This window comes from Schistocerca nitens, chromosome 7, assembly GCF_023898315.1.
Source record: "Schistocerca nitens isolate TAMUIC-IGC-003100 chromosome 7, iqSchNite1.1, whole genome shotgun sequence".
NCBI lineage: Eukaryota > Metazoa > Arthropoda > Insecta > Orthoptera > Acrididae > Schistocerca > Schistocerca nitens.
In genome coordinates, this window is record NC_064620.1 from 408,713,583 (window position 1) to 408,732,374 (window position 18,792).

The following is an 18,792-nucleotide window of genomic DNA, read 5'->3' on the forward strand; positions in this document are numbered from 1 at the left end:
CACACTTCTTTAAATAGCACAATATTTCTTGTTGTTTGAAATTAGTCATGCTTCTCTGTTTCTCCTAACTACACTCCTGGAAATTGTAATAAGAACACCGTGAATTCATTGTCCCAGGAAGGGGAAACTTTATTGACACATTCCTGGGGTCAGATACATCACATGATCACACTGACAGAACCACAGGCACATAGACACAGGCAACAGAGCATGCACAATGTCGGCACTAGTACAGTGTATATCCACCTTTCGCAGCAATGCAGGCTGCTATTCTCCCATGGAGACGATCGTAGAGATGCTGGATGTAGTCCTGTGGAACGGCTTGCCATGCCATTTCCACCTGGCGCCTCAGTTGGACCAGCGTTCGTGCTGGACGTGCAGACCGCGTGAGACGACGCTTCATCCAGTCCCAAACATGCTCAATGGGGGACAGATCCGGAGATCTTGCTGGCCAGGGTAGTTGACTTACACCTTCTAGAGCACGTTGGGTGGCACGGGATACATGAGGACGTGCATTGTCCTGTTGGAACAGCAGGTTCCCTTGCCGGTCTAGGAATGGTAGAACGATGGGTTCGATGACGGTTTGGATGTACCGTGCACTATTCAGTGTCCCCTCGACGATCACCAGTGGTGTACGGCCAGTGTAGGAGATCGCTCCCCACACCATGATGCCGGGTGTTGGCCCTGTGTGCCTCAGTCGTATGCAGTCCTGATTGTGGCGCTCACCTGCACGGCGCCAAACACGCATACGACCATCATTGGCACCAAGGCAGAAGCGACTCTCATCGCTGAAGACGACACGTCTCCATTCGTCCCTCCACTCACGCCTGTCGCAACACCACTGGAGGCGGGCTGCACGATGTTGGGGCGTGAGCGGAAGACGGCCTAACGGTGTGCGGGACCGTAGCCCAGCTTCATGGAGACGGTTGCGAATGGTCCTCGCCGATACCCCAGGAGCAACAGTGTCCCTAATTTGCTGGGAAGTGGCGGTGCGGTCCCCTACGGCACTGCGTAGGATCCTACGGTCTTGGCGTGCATCCGTGCGTCGCTGCGGTCCGGTCCCAGGTCGACGGGCACGTGCACCTTCCGCCGACCACTGGCGACAACATCGATGTACTGTGGAGACCTCACGCCCCACGTGCTGAGCAATTCGGCGGTACGTCCACCCGGCGTCCCGCATGCCCACTATACGCCCTCGCTCAAAGTCCGTCAACTGCACATACGGTTCACGTTCACGCTGTCGCGGCATGCTACCAGTGTTAAAGACTGCGATGGAGCTCCGTATGCCACGGCAAACTGGCTGACACTGACGGCGGCGGTGCACAAATGCTGCGCAGCTAGCGCCATTTGACGGCCAACACCGCGGTTCCTGGTGTGTCCGCTGTGCCATGCGTGTGATCATTGCTTGTACAGCCCTGTCACAGTGTCCGGAGCAAGTATGGTGGGTCTGACACACCGGTGTCAATGTGTTCTTTTTTCCATTTCCAGGAGTGTATTTCATACAATTTCCTTCTCCTACCACAAGATATTTTAACTACTTTTGTAATCCAGAGAATTTCAGATGCTTCTTAGTTATCGTAGTTTATTGGTTTATGGGATAGCAGTTCTCATAGATTGATGGAAATGCATCTGCATCTACATCTACATCTATACTCTGCAAACCTCCATGATGCACATAGCACGCATCTATAAATAAATTATATCTGTCACATTATCTGGATTCCTCCAATCCAATTTCTGTATGGTTGGCTTTAAAAGTCTCTATTAGCTGTTCATATATCACTCCACCTGTTTTCCATGGTACCCCTTCATTGTAACCAGGTAAGTTATTTACTATGGTTAGTAGTGTATCATGGCCAGAGAGGCCATTCACTATGGAATAAATGTGTTCATTGCTAATTAAGCATTTACCAAAAAATATGTTCTTTACTGATGTATTATCTTTGATGCTATTCTTGTCCAATCTATTGAGAGCTCATTAGCTCTTAAAATCTGTCAATACATGGTCCCATTTACTTAAACCCTTAGTCATTTCCTCAATAAATTGTGTTATTCAGTCAAGGTTATCACTAGGTTTTACTACACTTGTGACCTGGTACCCTAATCCTACACCTCTGTATGTACACCTACATCTACATGGTTGCTCTGTAAATCACACTCAAATGCCTGGCAAATGGTTCGTCAAACCACCTTCATAATAATTCTCTGTTATTCCACACTCATACAGCATGCAGAGAAAATGACACCTGTATTTTTCTGTGGGTGCTCTGATTTCCCTTATTTTATTATGATGATCATTTCTCCCTTTGTAGTTCAGCATCAACAAAATATTTTTGTATATGGAAGAGAAAACTGGTGATTGAAATTTCATGAAAAGATTCCACAGCAATGAGAAACACCATTGTTTTAATGATGTTCATCTCCAATCTTGTATCATGTCTTTGACACTCTCTCCCCTATTTCTCAATAACACAAAATGTGCTGCAGTTCCTTGAATTTTATTGATGTACTCCATCAATTCTATCTAGGAAGGATCCTACATGATGCAGCAGTATGTCAAAAGAGGATGGATAAGGTTAGTGTAGGCATTCTCTTCAGTAGATCTGTTGCATCTTCTAAGTGTAATCCTAATCTTTCCTGCAACTGTTAGCCTACAACTGTGCCATGGCTACTACCACCAGTAACACTTTTCTTTTACTACAACTCAGTTTTTGAACTCTCTCTTAAATTGTTATTAATGGTCTGCTCACCCAGTTTCCTTTGCAGCTCAACAAAGTGTCTTCACTTCAGCACACAACAAGTTCTGTCTGTTCTTCAGCAAAGACTATAGTAGGGTAGACATTCAAATTTTTTTCCAATGATTACACACTGCCTGAAAAAAACAGTGAACTACCAAGAAGGTATGCTTGGTTGTCTATGTACACCTCACCTGCAGATATGTAAAATAATTGGAGTTGCCGTTTTCTGTACCAGGTAGAACAGCCATCAGAGTCCATTAGTCCTGTTGATGTTTAGTGTTGTTATCAGTCCTGGTAGGATATATAATGGACACAAGCAACATCAGAAGTTGCATAATCACTGTGAAGGGCATGGAGTTGCCACATAGTCATTTAAGGCAATGTTATCAGCAGTTTGAAGAGAGCCTCACTGTGGGACTCAATTTGACCTATTGGTCAAATCATGTAATATGCAGATAAATGAGGGCTTTCAAATCTGATAGTAGCCTGAAAGGCTGCATGGGAATACAATTGCAGGCCTACTCATTGTTAAGACTCTGGTTGAACATGTACTTGTATGACAACCACAAGGGATGATCACTTTATTGTCCAACAAGCACAAAGTAATCCCTTCAAATCAGTACCTGCCATTCCAGAGCAATATACTGACTCACTGCATCATGTGTCATTCTGCACCATTGGTTACAGACTAGCAGTAGAAAGACTAAGGATATACCATCTCATACATAGGCTGTAGTTAGCACTACAACACAAACACCAGCATTTGGAGTGGTGCTGTGATTGGGACTCATGTTCTGCTGATGAATAGCACAGTGTTGCACTCAGCAATGAATGGCAGTTCTGCACTATCCCAACTGACCATCATTGGTGAGTATGGTGATGATTTGTGGGGGGTCACATTCTCCCAAAGTTTTGGAGAGGCACAGTGGTATTACTTTTGGCATCACGTTGTTGAGAGACACTGGGTATTACTTCAGGTCATGGCCAATAGTACTTCAGGGAACTCTGATGGCACAACCATATGTAATGGGCATCCTGTGTCCTCACGTGTTATCTCTCATATGACATTATTGTGATGCCATTATTCAACAGGACAACACTCATGCACACAGGGTATGTGTCTCAATGGACTGTCTGCATGATGTTGAGGAACTCCTTTGACTAGTAAGACCTCCACATCTCTCTCTCTGATACATGTAGGAACAGCTTTGACATCAACTCTGTTCCAGTAAAAGTATGCAGGTTACTAGGAACCACTTAGGGTTGAGTAGTAGTGGGCCAGCTTACCTCGGGAAAGGATACAATATCTTTTTGACACCCTCCCCAACCAAATCAGCATGTGTATCCAGGCCCAAGTAAGTGTGACATCACACTGATAACTGGGTTCATGCACAAAGTTCTTCATAAATTTGACTCGAATTTGTAATCACAGGAATAACATCACATACCTTGTCGACCTGTCAATTTTCATTTGTTTCCTCCTCCTTTTGTATGCTTCACTTTTAATGTCAGACAGTGTGTATTTTGCACCACTACTGCTAATATTTTAGTTTTTCAGTCATTTTATAAACTTAATTTCGTTCAGTATTTTCCAGTCCTAATGTGTTCTCTGTAATAAAAATATTTTATGTGAAGAAAAATGTGAAACTTAGAGCAGCATGAAAGTGTTAATGTAATTTCAGCAGTAAACCATGTTATTCAATTTAATAGATGCAGATTTTAATTATGAAATAAATTGCATCTAAAATTTAAACTGATATGGCAGGCAATATTTTCAGTCCTTTGGAAACTGACTTTGTCAGTGTGCGTTGTGGAAATAATATAACGATGCTCATAATTCATTTTCATCTAACCAACAGTCTATATTTTGATCCTCAGAAACAATTGCTTCATAAAATAACTATCAGAATAGTTCTGCAGGGTGGTTTTTCCCAGCCAACATGTACAAAATTGCAAATGTTTCATTATATTGCAGGGTGTTTGTAGTATCCTGTAATTATTGCAATATGATTGAAAACAGTATGTACTAACAAAATGATATTTTTCTCTGAAACTTTCACTTTCTCTTTTAAAATTATCTAGAGAGCAGCGCAAGAAAACAATTAAAAAATTAACCCATGAAAAATGTTCATCCTTGATGCTTCTCCATATTTACTTATTTATGTATTTATTATGTATTTTACTTCATTTACAGCATTCCGTTTTACTGTATCTTTTGTCATTTTCTCCTGCCTGCATTCCGTCTCATTACTTACCTCCTCCTCCTCCTCCTCCTCCTCTCTCTGTCCTTTTTTATATTTTGCCCCCCATTTACTTCATTCCAACATGACATTTGGTTTCACAAATAATTTTCTCTTTTTTTATTTCCAAATTACTTTCTAATGGTCATTCTTCTCTATTGACACTCAGTATCATTGACTTTCTTGTTCTCACAGCATAGTCCAGTTTTACTATTTTCTTGGTATCTCACCTCTTGTTACACATATTGTCCTTTTATTTTCCTATGTACAACTCTTCAAGATAAAACTTCCTCACATTTGATTTGCTCATAAAGTCATAACTTCACAGTTATTTAAAACTGTCATATATTTGTCCTACAGAAATTCCCTAATTCTCTGTATGTGTGAAACTAGACATTGTTGTTTAGATTTTTAGAGAATGAGGTATTACCATTAATATAAAAAGCACATTTTTGAGAAAAACTGCAATAATAAAAATATGTAAATGAAGCAAAAATTTACAATACTACATTTGAGAAGAAGATTTTACTTACTTGTGGGCGGAATACTGTTCCTATTAGAAGACCATAACTCTCAGAAATTATAGAAACTAGGAAATACAGCAAAGAATACATCAGGAACCTGTACCATTCAAGAGGCTGGCTGGAGAGTAAATAGGAGAGTGGGACAAACACCAATGTCCACGCATGCTGAAATTTAAACAGACATGTTTTTAACAGTTAAAATTTCTAACTAATGACTACAATAATGTAAGTACAATTAACTGGCCAATACATACCATAAAAATAAGTTTTGAAATAAAGACAGCAGCAAAATATGAATTCAATGAGTACCACCCATTTTGGTATTCTCGCTTCACAATTTTAAGCTCAAAAGGATCTGAAAATTAAAGGTGAACCAAGCATTAATGGAAAACTGTCATTCTGCAATTCCAATTGTACTTCACATACTTCTGTTTAATTCTGTCCTGTGGTATAACGTTCTTCAGCAATGCAACTAAGATCACAAAAATATTTATTCTACAGAAACCTGAAGTAATATTATTATACCAGGGTGAACCAAAATTTGCATACTCAGGTGTCATAATGGCATTTCTTGCATATTAGCAATACAAAAATGTCTCCAAGAAAATTTCATCTCATGCATACGTATGGTATAAGGAAAGCACTCTAGCAACATTGTAATCAGATGTGAGCTAATTTTTTTTTACTCTATGTAACTTGACGCCAACATCCCTGCTGCAGTGGTAACACTGGTTCCCATCAGATCACCAAAGTTAAAAGCTCTTGTGCTTGGCTAGCGCTTGCTAGCCCTAGTCTGCCAAGTGCTGTTGGCAAGTGTGCCACACTCAGCCCTTTTTAGGCCAACTGAGGAGCTACTTGACTGAGAAGGAGAGGCACCAGTCACAAAAACTGACAAAGGCCAGGAGAGCATTGTGCTGATCACATGTCTCTCTCTGTATCTGCATCTGGTGATACCAAAGGACTGAGGATAACACAGTGGTTGGTTGGTACCATTGGGCCTTCAAGGCCTGTTTTGACAGTGTTTGTTTGTTTGTTATATGTAAGTTGGCCAATAAGTATCCCATAAAAGCCTCTTTAGGTACCTTGGGATTCTTACACTTATGTGCCAATACATATGGACCCAAATTATATGTTGTGGTTGATAATAAAAGTGAATTTAAGATGAACTGAAAATCTCAAGCACATTACTAGGAGTAGAAATACACTCTAAGAGAAAAAAAATGATGCATCACAAAAGAATTATTTTAATGGGATGGAAATCAGTAGATTTGATGTTGATATAGAGACAAACAACTGATTACAATTTCAGAAAAATTGGATCATCTATTCAAGAGAAAGAGCTTCACAAATCGAGCAAGTCAACAATGCATTGGTCCACCTTTGACGCGTATTCAAGCAGTTGTTCAGGTTGACATTGGTTGATAGAGCAGGTGGATGTCCTTCTGAGGCCTAGTATAACAAATTCTATCCAGTTAGGAAGTTAGATTATCAAAATCCCAAGCTGGTTGGGGGACCTTGCCCATAATGTTTGAAAAGTTCTCAATTAGGGAGAGACCCAGCGCCCTTGTTGGGCAAGATAGGATTTGGCAAGCATGAAGACGAGCAGTAGAATCTCTCATTGTGTGTGGGTGGGAATCACCTTGCTGAAATGTAATCCAAGAATGACTCACCATGAAGGGTAACAAAATGGAGTAGAATATTGTTGATGTGCTGGCGTGCTGTAAGGATGCTGTAGACAGCAGCCAAAGGGATCCTGCTATGAAATAATGGGCACCCCAGACAATCACTTCTGGCTGTTGGGCCATATGGCAGATAGTTAGGGTGGTATTCCAACAATGTCTGGGACCTCACCAGACACATTGTTTGAGGCCCGATGAACAGTGAATACATATCAGAGTATGGTCTTGACAGTAGTGGGATACTAACCTGACTGTTGCCCACAATATGGCCCAACAACCAGGAGTGATTGGGGTGCCATTTCATTTCATAGAAGAACACCTTTGGTTGTCATCTGCAGCACCCTTACAGCACAGTGGTACATCAACAACATTCTGTGCCCTGTTTTGTTGCCCTTTATAGCAAGCCATCATGGGATTACATTTCAGGAAGATAAGCCCAGCCACATGTGGGAAGAGTTTCTACTGCTTGTCATTTTGCTTGTCAGATCCTACCTTGTCCAGCAAGATCACTGGATCAATAGTATTTTGAGGATTATGGGCAGGGCTCTCCAACCAACACAGGATTTTGGTGAGCTAACATGCCAATTGGACAGAATTTGGCAAGATATCCCTCCGGAGGACATCCAACAAATATGTCAATCAATTCCGAGTCAAAGAACTGCTTGTATGATGGCCAGACATGAAACAGTGGGTTACTGACTTATGTTACTCAATTTGTGAATCTCTTTCTTTTGAATAAAGCCAATTTTTCTGAAATGTTAATCATTTCTTTGTCTGTATATATACCACTATCCATTTTTGTCCCATTCTGATAGTTCTTTTGTGGTGCATCCTTTTTTGTGTTATTTATCTTCCTGTCCATTCTTGTTTCTTATAATTTTGATCAAAATGAAGTTTATATTATAGCATAAAAGTCTGTAAACACTTGCTGACATACATTAGAAAGGAAATGGTAAATCCCAAGATATTCAAGGCTGTGCCTTCTTAAACTTCCTTTCTACATTTTGTAAGAAAGTTTAAACTTGGGTATGTAAAGTCCAGTTCACATGAAACAGATTTTCATCTAGGTCAGCATTTCTGAAATCAGTAAAGTGGATTAAATGAATAATATAAAGTAGCCAGTACAAACAGCATCTAAGTAGTATAAATGGAGGAGGAATAACGTATCCTCTTGTAAACTAGCAGCTTTCTCTTTGTGCTATAGTCTGCTCCTTGAACAATGGTGGTTTGTGCATGTTGGGGCATGGACAGGGATTGCATTGTTGACGATTCCAAGAGACAGTTGCCATATGCACATGAGCATGCTTTCTGCTTGAAGAAAGCATATATCCTGCACATTATGTCTCTTGCTTACTTATGCAGAAATTATCACTTACCACCACAATTAGCAATGATGACTCACGACAAATGAAATCATAATTCCCTAAACATCTCTCTATGATCACTTTTAATGCTCACATTAGCTACAGTGTTCACAGCAGAGTGCTTGGAATATACTGAACACTCATTGGCTATTGGATCATACGTAATGTAGGTGCACGGAACAAGCCTAAACTTGACCATCATTTGTGACTCCAGCTAAAGTAGTAATCACCATTATTATTAGTGACAGTAAATTATTACTAATCACAACTTGTATATTTTACAGAACACTACACTTTATGTTAGGATTTGCAGGACATATTGTGTACCTGAATTAATGAGTCTAATTAAAAATATTTATAAATTGTATTTTCTTTCTGATAGGAATAAAATATATGTCATTTGTTCATTGGTATAATGTATTAGTTACATATTAATAAGAATATAAATAAGGAAATTCTATTCTGGTCCAGGCTGCTGGAGATGGTGGACAAGCATGTATGAGATGTGCTTGCTAGTGTGAATGAATGTGTGCATGTTTCCTATTCTGACAAAGCCTTTGGTTGAAAGTTAATCTGTAAGTGTCATTTTGTTGCGCCTGTCTGCAACTTAATGTGTCATCTTTATGCATTTAGCAGCCTCTATTTTCATTAAGCTGTTGATATTCCAGTGTTGAGTTTCCATTGTTTTAAAAAATCATTCTTCACATTTGAACCTAACTTCCTGAAGTGCACCTCCTCAATAAAAAAAGTTTTAAGAAAGTTCTGGTAGAATGTAAATGTTATAGATCAGCCACAGAGTGACCACATCATGTTTTCAGCACAATGTCTTCATCCTGTGGCTTCCTTATTCTTGGCCCACTGAAAAATGTCAAAGCAGAGGCCTGGGATTGGGTCTGTCTGTCATGAACACATGCATTCCAGTCAGTGTTAGTTGGCTATCCACAAGTGGCAGATGACCACATACACCATTGGCCTTCCTCCCAACCAACACATCAAGGAAGGGGAGGCAGCCATCTTTCTCCACCTCCATCATGAAATGAATATTCAGGTTGACTGAATGTGTTATAAAATGCCACTCAAATTCTCACTGTGATGCAAAATCACAAAGTATTATCTACATATCTCAAGAAACACACAGGTTTTAATGACTCTGTCTCCAAGTCACATGTCTTGAATTCTTTGATAAATGAACAGACAACAACAGGCTTCCCATTGCAACTTCATCTTTATGCTCATAGTACTGGTCTTTGAATAAAAATTAAGTTGAAGTCAATACATGTTGAAACAGGTTCGTTAACTCAACACCAAACATAACCTTGTACAGAAAGGATTTGTAACAGGACTGGTCATATTTTTCAGAAATATGATGTTAAATGTGGTTTCCAACCATTCTCTAAGGTTTGATACCTTTAGGATTCATAAAAGATTACCTTGGTTCGCATAAGGCAGATGTCTATGATATTTCTTGCAGATGAGTATGTCATATTGGTCAGATCATCAGGACTGTTAAGGACCTGAGCATAAGCATCACACATGCTTACAACAGCTGAGCAAATCTGCTACTGTGTAACATTGTCTTGGCATGGGCATCCTGTGGACCTCAACAACACAGAGATTCTGGCATACACTTCCAGCTATTGGGATAATTTTATTACAGAATCAGATGAAAGTAATTTAGCACATCACCTTATAAATAGATATGGAGGTTTTTCTTTGTGTGTGTGTGTGTGTGTGTGTGTGTGTGTGTGTGTGTGTGTGTGTGTGCACGTGCACGTGCACTATCTTTCTGTAAATTCCCCAAATACTGATGTTTAAATTCTCTTGTGCAGCACTTCCTTTCTGCAGTTTTGCCCTGAAAATGACAGGATGTACACCTGTTGAAATATCAGCAGTTGTTGAAGATGTCACCAGGCTGCATTCCTGTAAGTTATTTGAACACTGTACACACCAGGAAAAACTTTGATTCCCATAAAGTTTTCATCACTCGTGCACATTTTATGACTCACATTATATATTTTACATAGTTTTTATGTCATTTTATCAACATTTTCAGGTCATTTTAATGATAATTTTCCAGGTATTTTAGGTCATTAAATTATGGCACCTGCAAATACAGATCTTTTTCATATTTGTAAAATGTTTGAGTTCTCGCTAGGAACAATTTCCCCCTGTTCCACGTCCACCGTCCCCCTTCTCCAGTCCACAGATCCTGCGGCACCCATCATTCTCCATAAGGGAAGGTGTATGACAGTCAAATGCTATGTTCACACAATTCTTCTGTATGTATGATTTCTTAAACAAAAATTTTAAAAATTCGCCTTTCCTTTTGATATCTTCTACTGCCACAACAGACTGGTCAATGACTGACTGGATACAAGACTTTTACCTGTTTAGAAATTTTACACAAGACTAGAATTTTCTTGAGTTCTCAGCAAGATATTCCACTAGGGTATGACCGTGGTAGTTGCTGTATGCTTCATGCTTTTGTATTTCTACCTATCCACAAATCTCTACTAAATTTTTCCTGTTGTCATTTGTGCATTCTATTAGAAACCAAGACTACAACAGTCTTTTCTTCCTCATCATTTCACAAATTTTGTTATAAATCATGATGGTTCCTTGGGGTCCTTGCTGTCCTTAATCCACTTACTCAGCACATGCTTCTCCGGTGCATGATTTACAGTCCATTCAAATTTTGCACATTATTCCTCTATGTCCATCATAATGGAACTAAATGAAGTCCATTCCTTGTCTAAGATGCTAACATCTGCTTATGTGCTCTTTCTAGCAAAAAATGCTCTCCTAGCCTTCTTGATGGATTTATTAACTATAATAACCATTGTTGTTAAGAACATACTGAAATCACTAATCCCTGTCACTATACTGACACCCTCAATTAGGTCAGGCCTGTTTGTAGCTACAAGGTCTCAAAAATATGTGCATTGTGAGTGGGCTGTTTAACTAGATGCTCAAGACAGTTTTCAGAAAATCTGTTCGACAGCACTTCAAAAGCCTGCCTTTTGGAATCTTCTGTAATACATCCACAGATATCCCAGCATCTAATCTGTCTCTCCAAAATACATTCCATGACCCACTAAACATTTCAGAGCTTTCTACTTTGGACTTCAGGCACCTATCAGTCCCAAAAATAGTTCAAAAGTAGCAAATTTCCCAGAGGGCATTAAATTCAGAAACTTTTGTTTGAATACTGTGACAATTTACTGCTAAAATTTTGACAGAGTGTCTTTACTCTGAATACAGTCTGATTTCTCTCTCTCTGTATGTCAACTGACTTGTGCTCATGAGAGATCCTCAAATACTGCCTAGCCCTCTCTGCAATGCATATTCTTTTTGTGCTCTTCTGCATCCTTCGGCAGTGACAATTCCACAAGCCCTGGTCACCCTGTGGCAATGACCATTCCACCAGCCCCGCTCACTCTCCGGCCGTGTTCTTGCCACACTCCCACACTTGCCACAGTGACGGCTTTCGCTGCCTGTTGGTCTCCCTCCATTCATTCATTCCCAAGCTTCAACACACACTGTGATGACAGCCTTTCCACCAACCCTGGGCCCCTTGTGTGCTCCATTGCCCATTACACTGACGACCTCCCCACTGCTTCCTGGCCTCTCAACAGCCACTTATTTCTCTTATCCTTGCACATTCAGTGCTGATCTTTCTGTCACACTGATCTCTCCTCTCCTTTTGTCTTTTCCTTTTCCACGCCATTTCTCCTCCTTCAAGGCTACACTTACATGAATTAATGCAAACCCCACTCACTCCCTCCCTCCCTCTTCTCTACACTTGCACAGCTGGTGACCAGTATTCAGAGGTTTATCAGCAACTGCCGACACCACTCATATTGTTGGGACCATCTACTCTTGACATCACATTGGTTTGAGCCCCATCTTCTTGCATGACCACCACTCCATGACCGTTAGTGCCTTCATGTCTCACATTGGGGCAACATCAGGTCATTGGGCCTGCCTTCATGGGCCATTGGACAGCTCACCACTGGTTGAATTGAATGGTACCCTCTAATTCTCTTGGATTTTCTCTTTGCAGCACCCACTTCACAACCGCAGCTTCAGGATTCCAGGGACTGGGTTGCAGTCACATTGGACTCCATACTTTCTGTGATCTCCCACATTGCCCAAGAAAGCTCAACAGCAGGACCAGTGGCCATTATTGGGCTGGTTTCATCAGATTCTCAAGGGGGAGGGGTGTGCTATATGAGCCATACAGTGACTAACTTATGCTTCTAGCACAGTGTCTTCACCCTGCAGATTGTTTACCCTTGGCCCACAGGTGTCTCCTCCAGATACTACTTACAAATACTGCTAGGGAATTATGTATTGTGGGCATGATACTGTATGCAAACAGTCTATTGATGCACCAATTTTTACAGGCACCACCTGGAGGTGGGGGGGGGGGGGGGGGGGGGCAGCAGCCATACTTCCAAGCAGCATGCAAATCAGAAAACCAGCAGCACTAGTATCAAGGAAACAAGTACCATCTACGCACCAGATGGTCATGGATATACTTCTGCCTTCTGGATACTTAAGGCAAATCACAGCTTCCAGCAGCAGTTAATTGCTCACTCATTTCAAAGCCAGGAGCTGGCTCTGCTCTTAGCACATCGATCTGAACTTTATGAGATCAGCCTGGAGACTTGGCTCTACACAGCAGCATCTCTGGACATCTTCATGCCTCTCAACACAGTGCAGCCACCATGGATGGTGCTCTACAGCCAGTCAGGAAGATGTTTTCCTTGGAAATGGTATCCTGCCAGTGAACTTTGTTTCCTTTAATTCCCAGGTGATCATAAATGATCTTTAAGTTGTTCTTGGAGCTAAACATATTTGTAAACTCTTTCTAAGTGCGTAAAGCATTCTTAAATTCATCCTCGGAATCATCATTCAATATAGTGCGCATCACCTGCAATGGGTCTTAACAATGATGACCTAGATAAAACCAGGATTTAACAGTAAATACTTTTGGATTAAAGGAGACTATTCACCAAAAGCAGAAGCATTGAATTGTCAATAGGTGTACACAAAAGAATGGAAACTTGCTAAGTTTCAGAGTAATCCTGTATTGAGCTAGAGTAAAACACACACACACACACACACACACACACACACACACACACACACACACACACACACACACACACGTCCCTTTGTGGTGTCAGCTGGACAAACAGTGCTGGTGCTGCTTTTCAGCAGGTGGACTGGTTGTGGTGGGGACTGTGTTGGGTGGGTGGGGTTGGGGGGGGTAGAGAGGGATGGGTGGGGGTGGGGGTGGGGAGGGAAAGAGAGAGAGAGAGAGAGAGAGAGAGAGAGAGAGAGAGAGAGAGAGAGAGAGAGAGAGAGAGAGAGATTTGGGGGGGGGGGGGGGGCGGCCGGAGCCAAGAGGAACTGTCACCATATAGGGTCATAGGCATGTGTGTATGTTACTCAGGCCCGAAAAAGGATAACTCTAAAAGCTAGCAAGTTTTCTTTCTTTCTGTGTATGCCTATCAGTGACTCAACACTTCTGGTCTTCTAAAAAAAATGAAGTAATATTTTATGTCGTACATACTATGACAAAATTACGTCAGATTAATATCATACTGATGCCAAGCAGACATATGATAGCAGTGCAGCTATGTGAAGTTATAAAAGATATGGAAACTGTTGCCAAAATAGTCTGATCATATGCAAAGTACAATTGCTTCATCATGTAAAGAGAAGTTCACTCAAGTAGAACTGTTTCTTGAAGGTGTTTGTCATTGTTTATTTTCTGTTAATGTAAACATGCTTACTTTCACTGGTAGTGTATATGTTGTTTTACATGCTTATTGTTATGTCAAACTATTTAGTTGTCTAACATGCATAAAAACTAAACAAATAACTGTGAAAATGCCATGGTCTTAGCAGAGTGTAGAAGAGAAGACCATCAGTCTCTTCTTCAAGCAAGGACATAAAATCAAATTTTGTTGATCAGTAACTCAATGATAAAGATACTGCAAAACAGGGAGTTCTGAAACACAAATTGGTTAATGTGCTGATTTTACTATCTTCATAACTGCTGTATTCTGGTGTACATAAATTTTGATTTACTGTATCGCTAGGCAAATGTGCAGAAGTTGGAGGTTCAGAGACAGCTAGTAGGTAACTTCCATTACAAGTTTAGCACAGAAGGAGAGACATACATATGTAAAATCTGATTGAAAAATTTACTTCACAGATGAAAAACATGCTATTTTGTTTACTGGAAAGGTTAATGCTGATTGTAAACATTATTTTCCCTGCTGAAAAATTAAAATGTAAATATACTGACACAAAATTGCTGGTGGCAGTAACTGGCAACAACATGCCATTACAAGAGATGTGGCCATGAAGTTGAGATGAACCAATGCACTGTCACCTCTATTGCCAGAGTGGAGGAATACCATTCCTGTTGTGAGACCAGTAGTGAGGTACGCTGCAAGCATTGTCACCAGCAATGACTAAAAACACAAAAATTAAAACAACATATTTAATAAAAAGTGTTTACACTAGGAACACTTAAGAAATAACAAAAAATTGTTACTGTAAATTGTTATCTCCTGTATTATCTTTGAAATCCAGCACTTGATGTGTGTTTCACTACAAGAACAATAAGAGCTACAAAAATTTATGACTCAAAACTAAAAATGTAATACATGATGAGAGCAATGATATAGCTTTTTGTGGTTCCAATTATGACCTCCAGTATCTTAAAGAAATATTATGAGTCACCTGGCATTAAGATTGATAAAAAATTAAACATTCCCAATAAAACATGCATATATGTAAAACAGTCACATGAAATACAAAACACATGCCTAACAGAACAAGACTGAACCCCAAACAAAAACAAAGGCTCTATGTAACACTTTATAGTAAAACATGTAAAACAATTCTCTAAAATATGAAAGAGGGCAGAGAGAGAGAGAGAGAGAGAGAGAGAGAGAGAGAGAGAGAGAGAGAGAGAGATATAATGAATTCCATAAATCAATTCTTACTAAAATCTGTGATAATAGGAGAAGGAGAAAAGAGAGAAACAATTAAAATACTGTAGCAGTTTAGTTCAATTTCGTACAGCATTCATCACATTATCAGCTTAAGTAAGGATCACAACTCCATTTAACTTTGGTTAGTATTTTCCAAAACAAACATCTCCCACCTCTCTTCTTCCTAATTATAAGTAGCCTACTATTTCAACAGTATAGTGGCAGTAGTGGTAGCAATACTGGTGTATTTTTAGTCACTTGTGGATCACTTCTACAAAGATATTGTAATATGAGATTATAGCCTGCTGAAGAAAAGCAGATTCTTCACATCTTTATCTTCTGCTGGCTTTTTCACCTTCTGTGAAATTTTTTTCATATACTTGAACAGTCTTGGTACCAGAAGAATTTTATATTATTTCTTGACTTTTGTATGCCAACTGTCAGGCAACAAAATCAAGTAATGATGTGTGGCAATTAACAGATTCTAAGATTGCAATTTGCAGACAATTAGGATAACATCTGCCTCACAATACTGAGACACCACTACAGCACCCAGTTAGAATGGCTAATGAGCTCCAAAGAAGAAGATTTATAAAAAATAACTTGAAGAAAGTGGACTAGCGTGAAATATATGTGAAAAAATACCTTATCAAATTTAACATATTCTACTATACGTTGACGTCATTTGTAAATAGCAACTCTGTAGAATAATTATAAAGGATATTAACCCACAGTTGGTAACATGTAAAAATGTACACTAATGATAACATATGTCTGGGGGGCTAAGACTACCAAATTTTGCAATTTATATTCACTTTCGTGAGCACTGGTCCTCAGTGCCTGCTTACATCGTCCCTGGCACATCTGCTCTACTATAGCAGTACACACCATCAGTATAGCTGTGTCCTGGTCCCACCGGTCAAACATCTCCTCCTGCCTGGCGCCACTGCCCTCACTGGCTGTTGGCCTCACCACAAACCAGGTGGTCACTGCTGATCAAGTTCTGCCTTGTTAGTGGTTGCTGATGCTTGCCAATGCCTGCTGCCAATCCAGGCTCTTTAGGCTACAATTGCTTCCAGTCTTATTGAGTGCCAATCATAGCCCTCTTGCCATGTTATCAATCACAGGACATCTGCTGATGCCACCATCTCTCAGAGCAACACAAACATGGCCAGCAAATACTGCTGTGAGCTCATCATACTACTGATCCCAGTCCAGCCAGATGGCAAACAAACCCCCTCTTGCCAAACCATCACCACCAGGCACCTTGCCATGCCTTATCTAGCATTACCAAGGTCAGCTATGCCCATGCCACAGCACTACACTGTGTCCAGCTGAGTTCTATAATAGCCTTCAGTACTGTAATACCAGTTACACTTGTGCAATAAACCATTGTAAATGTCACAGGGAACAGCCGGTTACTTCCTGTGTTCTTGCCACCAGGCGCAGACATATGACACTTTATTCAAAACAGTCAACACTATTTGAACTTTCAATAATTATTGAGGATACTCTGTCAGTCTGCTGGAGATTCCTGGTACCAAATTTTCTATATAATAAATTCACATCAGCAACAAAAACGTTTATTCACCTGTAAGTATGTATGTGCTTGTCTCAGCTGCAGCTTGATCAATATGCTTTTTATAAATACAAATGTTTTACTTGCTTTGGAATATCTTTACATTATTGAAGTACATGATAACAGACCATGCTACCAGTTATTTCTTGCATCTGTTGAAACTATTTGACACTCCTGACCATGATGATCTCTTTCTTAAGTAATCCAAAGGTGTGTCACACACTTCTAAAATCAGTGAATAAGATCTTACTTTGAAGAGAAGCAGCAAATAATTACATTAAGGCATAATGCTTCCAAAGAAAACACATTAGAAGAACCACACATTTATCCAATAAATGCTTGATTGATTGTGGTGTAATACGGATGTCTATCTCAGGATACTTGTTACACCTTCTTTACATTGATTATGTAAGTAATTATTGCCCCTCATATGATAAGCCAAAGTACAAGCAGGTATCCTCTGCATAAATGCAGCTTCCAGCAAGATATCTTCGGGACTCATAGAAACTTTGTCACCACTATTTCTAGCTCAGAGACCCTAAAATCATGTGTGACACTCTGTATTTGATTAAAAATAATGACACTGTGCAGTCTTGGCATTTATGAGCCTACTCTGTATGACTATGTTTATTTTTTAAAGAAGACTGCAACACTGCAACAAAATAAAATGTCCATAGTTATAAAACAAGAAGCACCTGTAACAACAGTGTGATTCAGGGAACAGAATTGTATCAGAAAAGTGTTTCACACAAAACAGTTAAGTTATTTACTAGCCTAAATAACAGTGGAAAGTATACAAAATTGTTGAGGCTTTCGTGGCCACTTGTTGACAAACTGCCTATTGGCTTCTGTCTCGGGTTCTTCGGCCGACGTTCATCTAATGATTTTTCTGACGTTTCGCCAGCACGAGTGGCTGGCATTGTCAAAGCTTCACCCTCCATTGCCGGTGGTGAACTGGAGCCGAGCTCGCGGGCGCAGACTATATGTACCTGGCGCGCCAACGTCCGAGGGCTTCTCCGCGGTCATTTCCGGTGCGGTTCTCCTCTTGCTACCTGCGACGGTCGTTCGCTGCAGTACGGGAAGCCAGGATCCGTTGACCTTAAGGCTTTCCTCTTTCTTGTTCAAACTGTTCGCGTGTTTTTGTATTTCTACAGCTTCTCTGAACAAGCGCGTGTGATAGTGGTTCTCTACAGCCAGAACTTCCGTGTCGGCGAATTTTATTACGTGGTCGGTCTCATTCAGTGCGTGTTCTGCCACGGCCGATTTCTCCACCTGCCCCAACCTGCAATGTCGCTTATGCTCCTTGATCCTGGTGTTAATGGATCATCCAGTCATCCCGACATAAACTTTTCCGCATGTGCATGGTATGCGGTATATTCCCGACATTGAAAGTGGGTCTCTTTTCTCCTTCGCCGATCTAAGACACTCTTTGATCTTCCTTGTCGGTTTGAAGATCGTCTTTACGCCATGTTTGCGCAATATACGGCCGATTCTGTCCGTCACTCTGGGAATGTATGGCAGAAAGGCCGTACCCGACATTTCTTTTTCTGGTTCCTTACTTCGCCGAGTGTTTGGCTCAGTTACACTTCTAATATAATTTGTGGAGTACCCATTGCTCCTCAGGACTGTTTCCAGGTGTTGCATTTCTCGTT

General features: G+C 40.5%; 1 protein-coding gene across 2 annotated transcripts in view; it reads right to left on the reverse strand.

The window, feature by feature from the left end:
* LOC126195008 (ATP-binding cassette sub-family G member 1-like) overlaps positions 1 to 18,792 on the reverse strand; it is a 361,717-nt gene that overhangs the window by 13,937 nt on the left and 328,988 nt on the right. Inside the window, exons 9-12 of one of the 2 annotated variants that reach the window (XR_007538545.1) lie at positions 14,868 to 15,036; positions 5,757 to 5,857; positions 5,512 to 5,667; positions 4,187 to 4,347 (exon numbers count right to left, since the gene is read on the reverse strand). Coding sequence is in view for 1 of the 2 variants with exons in the window: in XM_049933433.1 (XP_049789390.1) it covers positions 5,512 to 5,667; positions 5,757 to 5,857; positions 14,868 to 15,036 (426 nt within the window). In the remaining variant the exon portion in view is untranslated. The remainder of the gene's footprint in view (positions 1 to 4,186; positions 4,348 to 5,511; positions 5,668 to 5,756; positions 5,858 to 14,867; positions 15,037 to 18,792) is intronic. The other variant, XM_049933433.1, reaches the window with a different exon arrangement.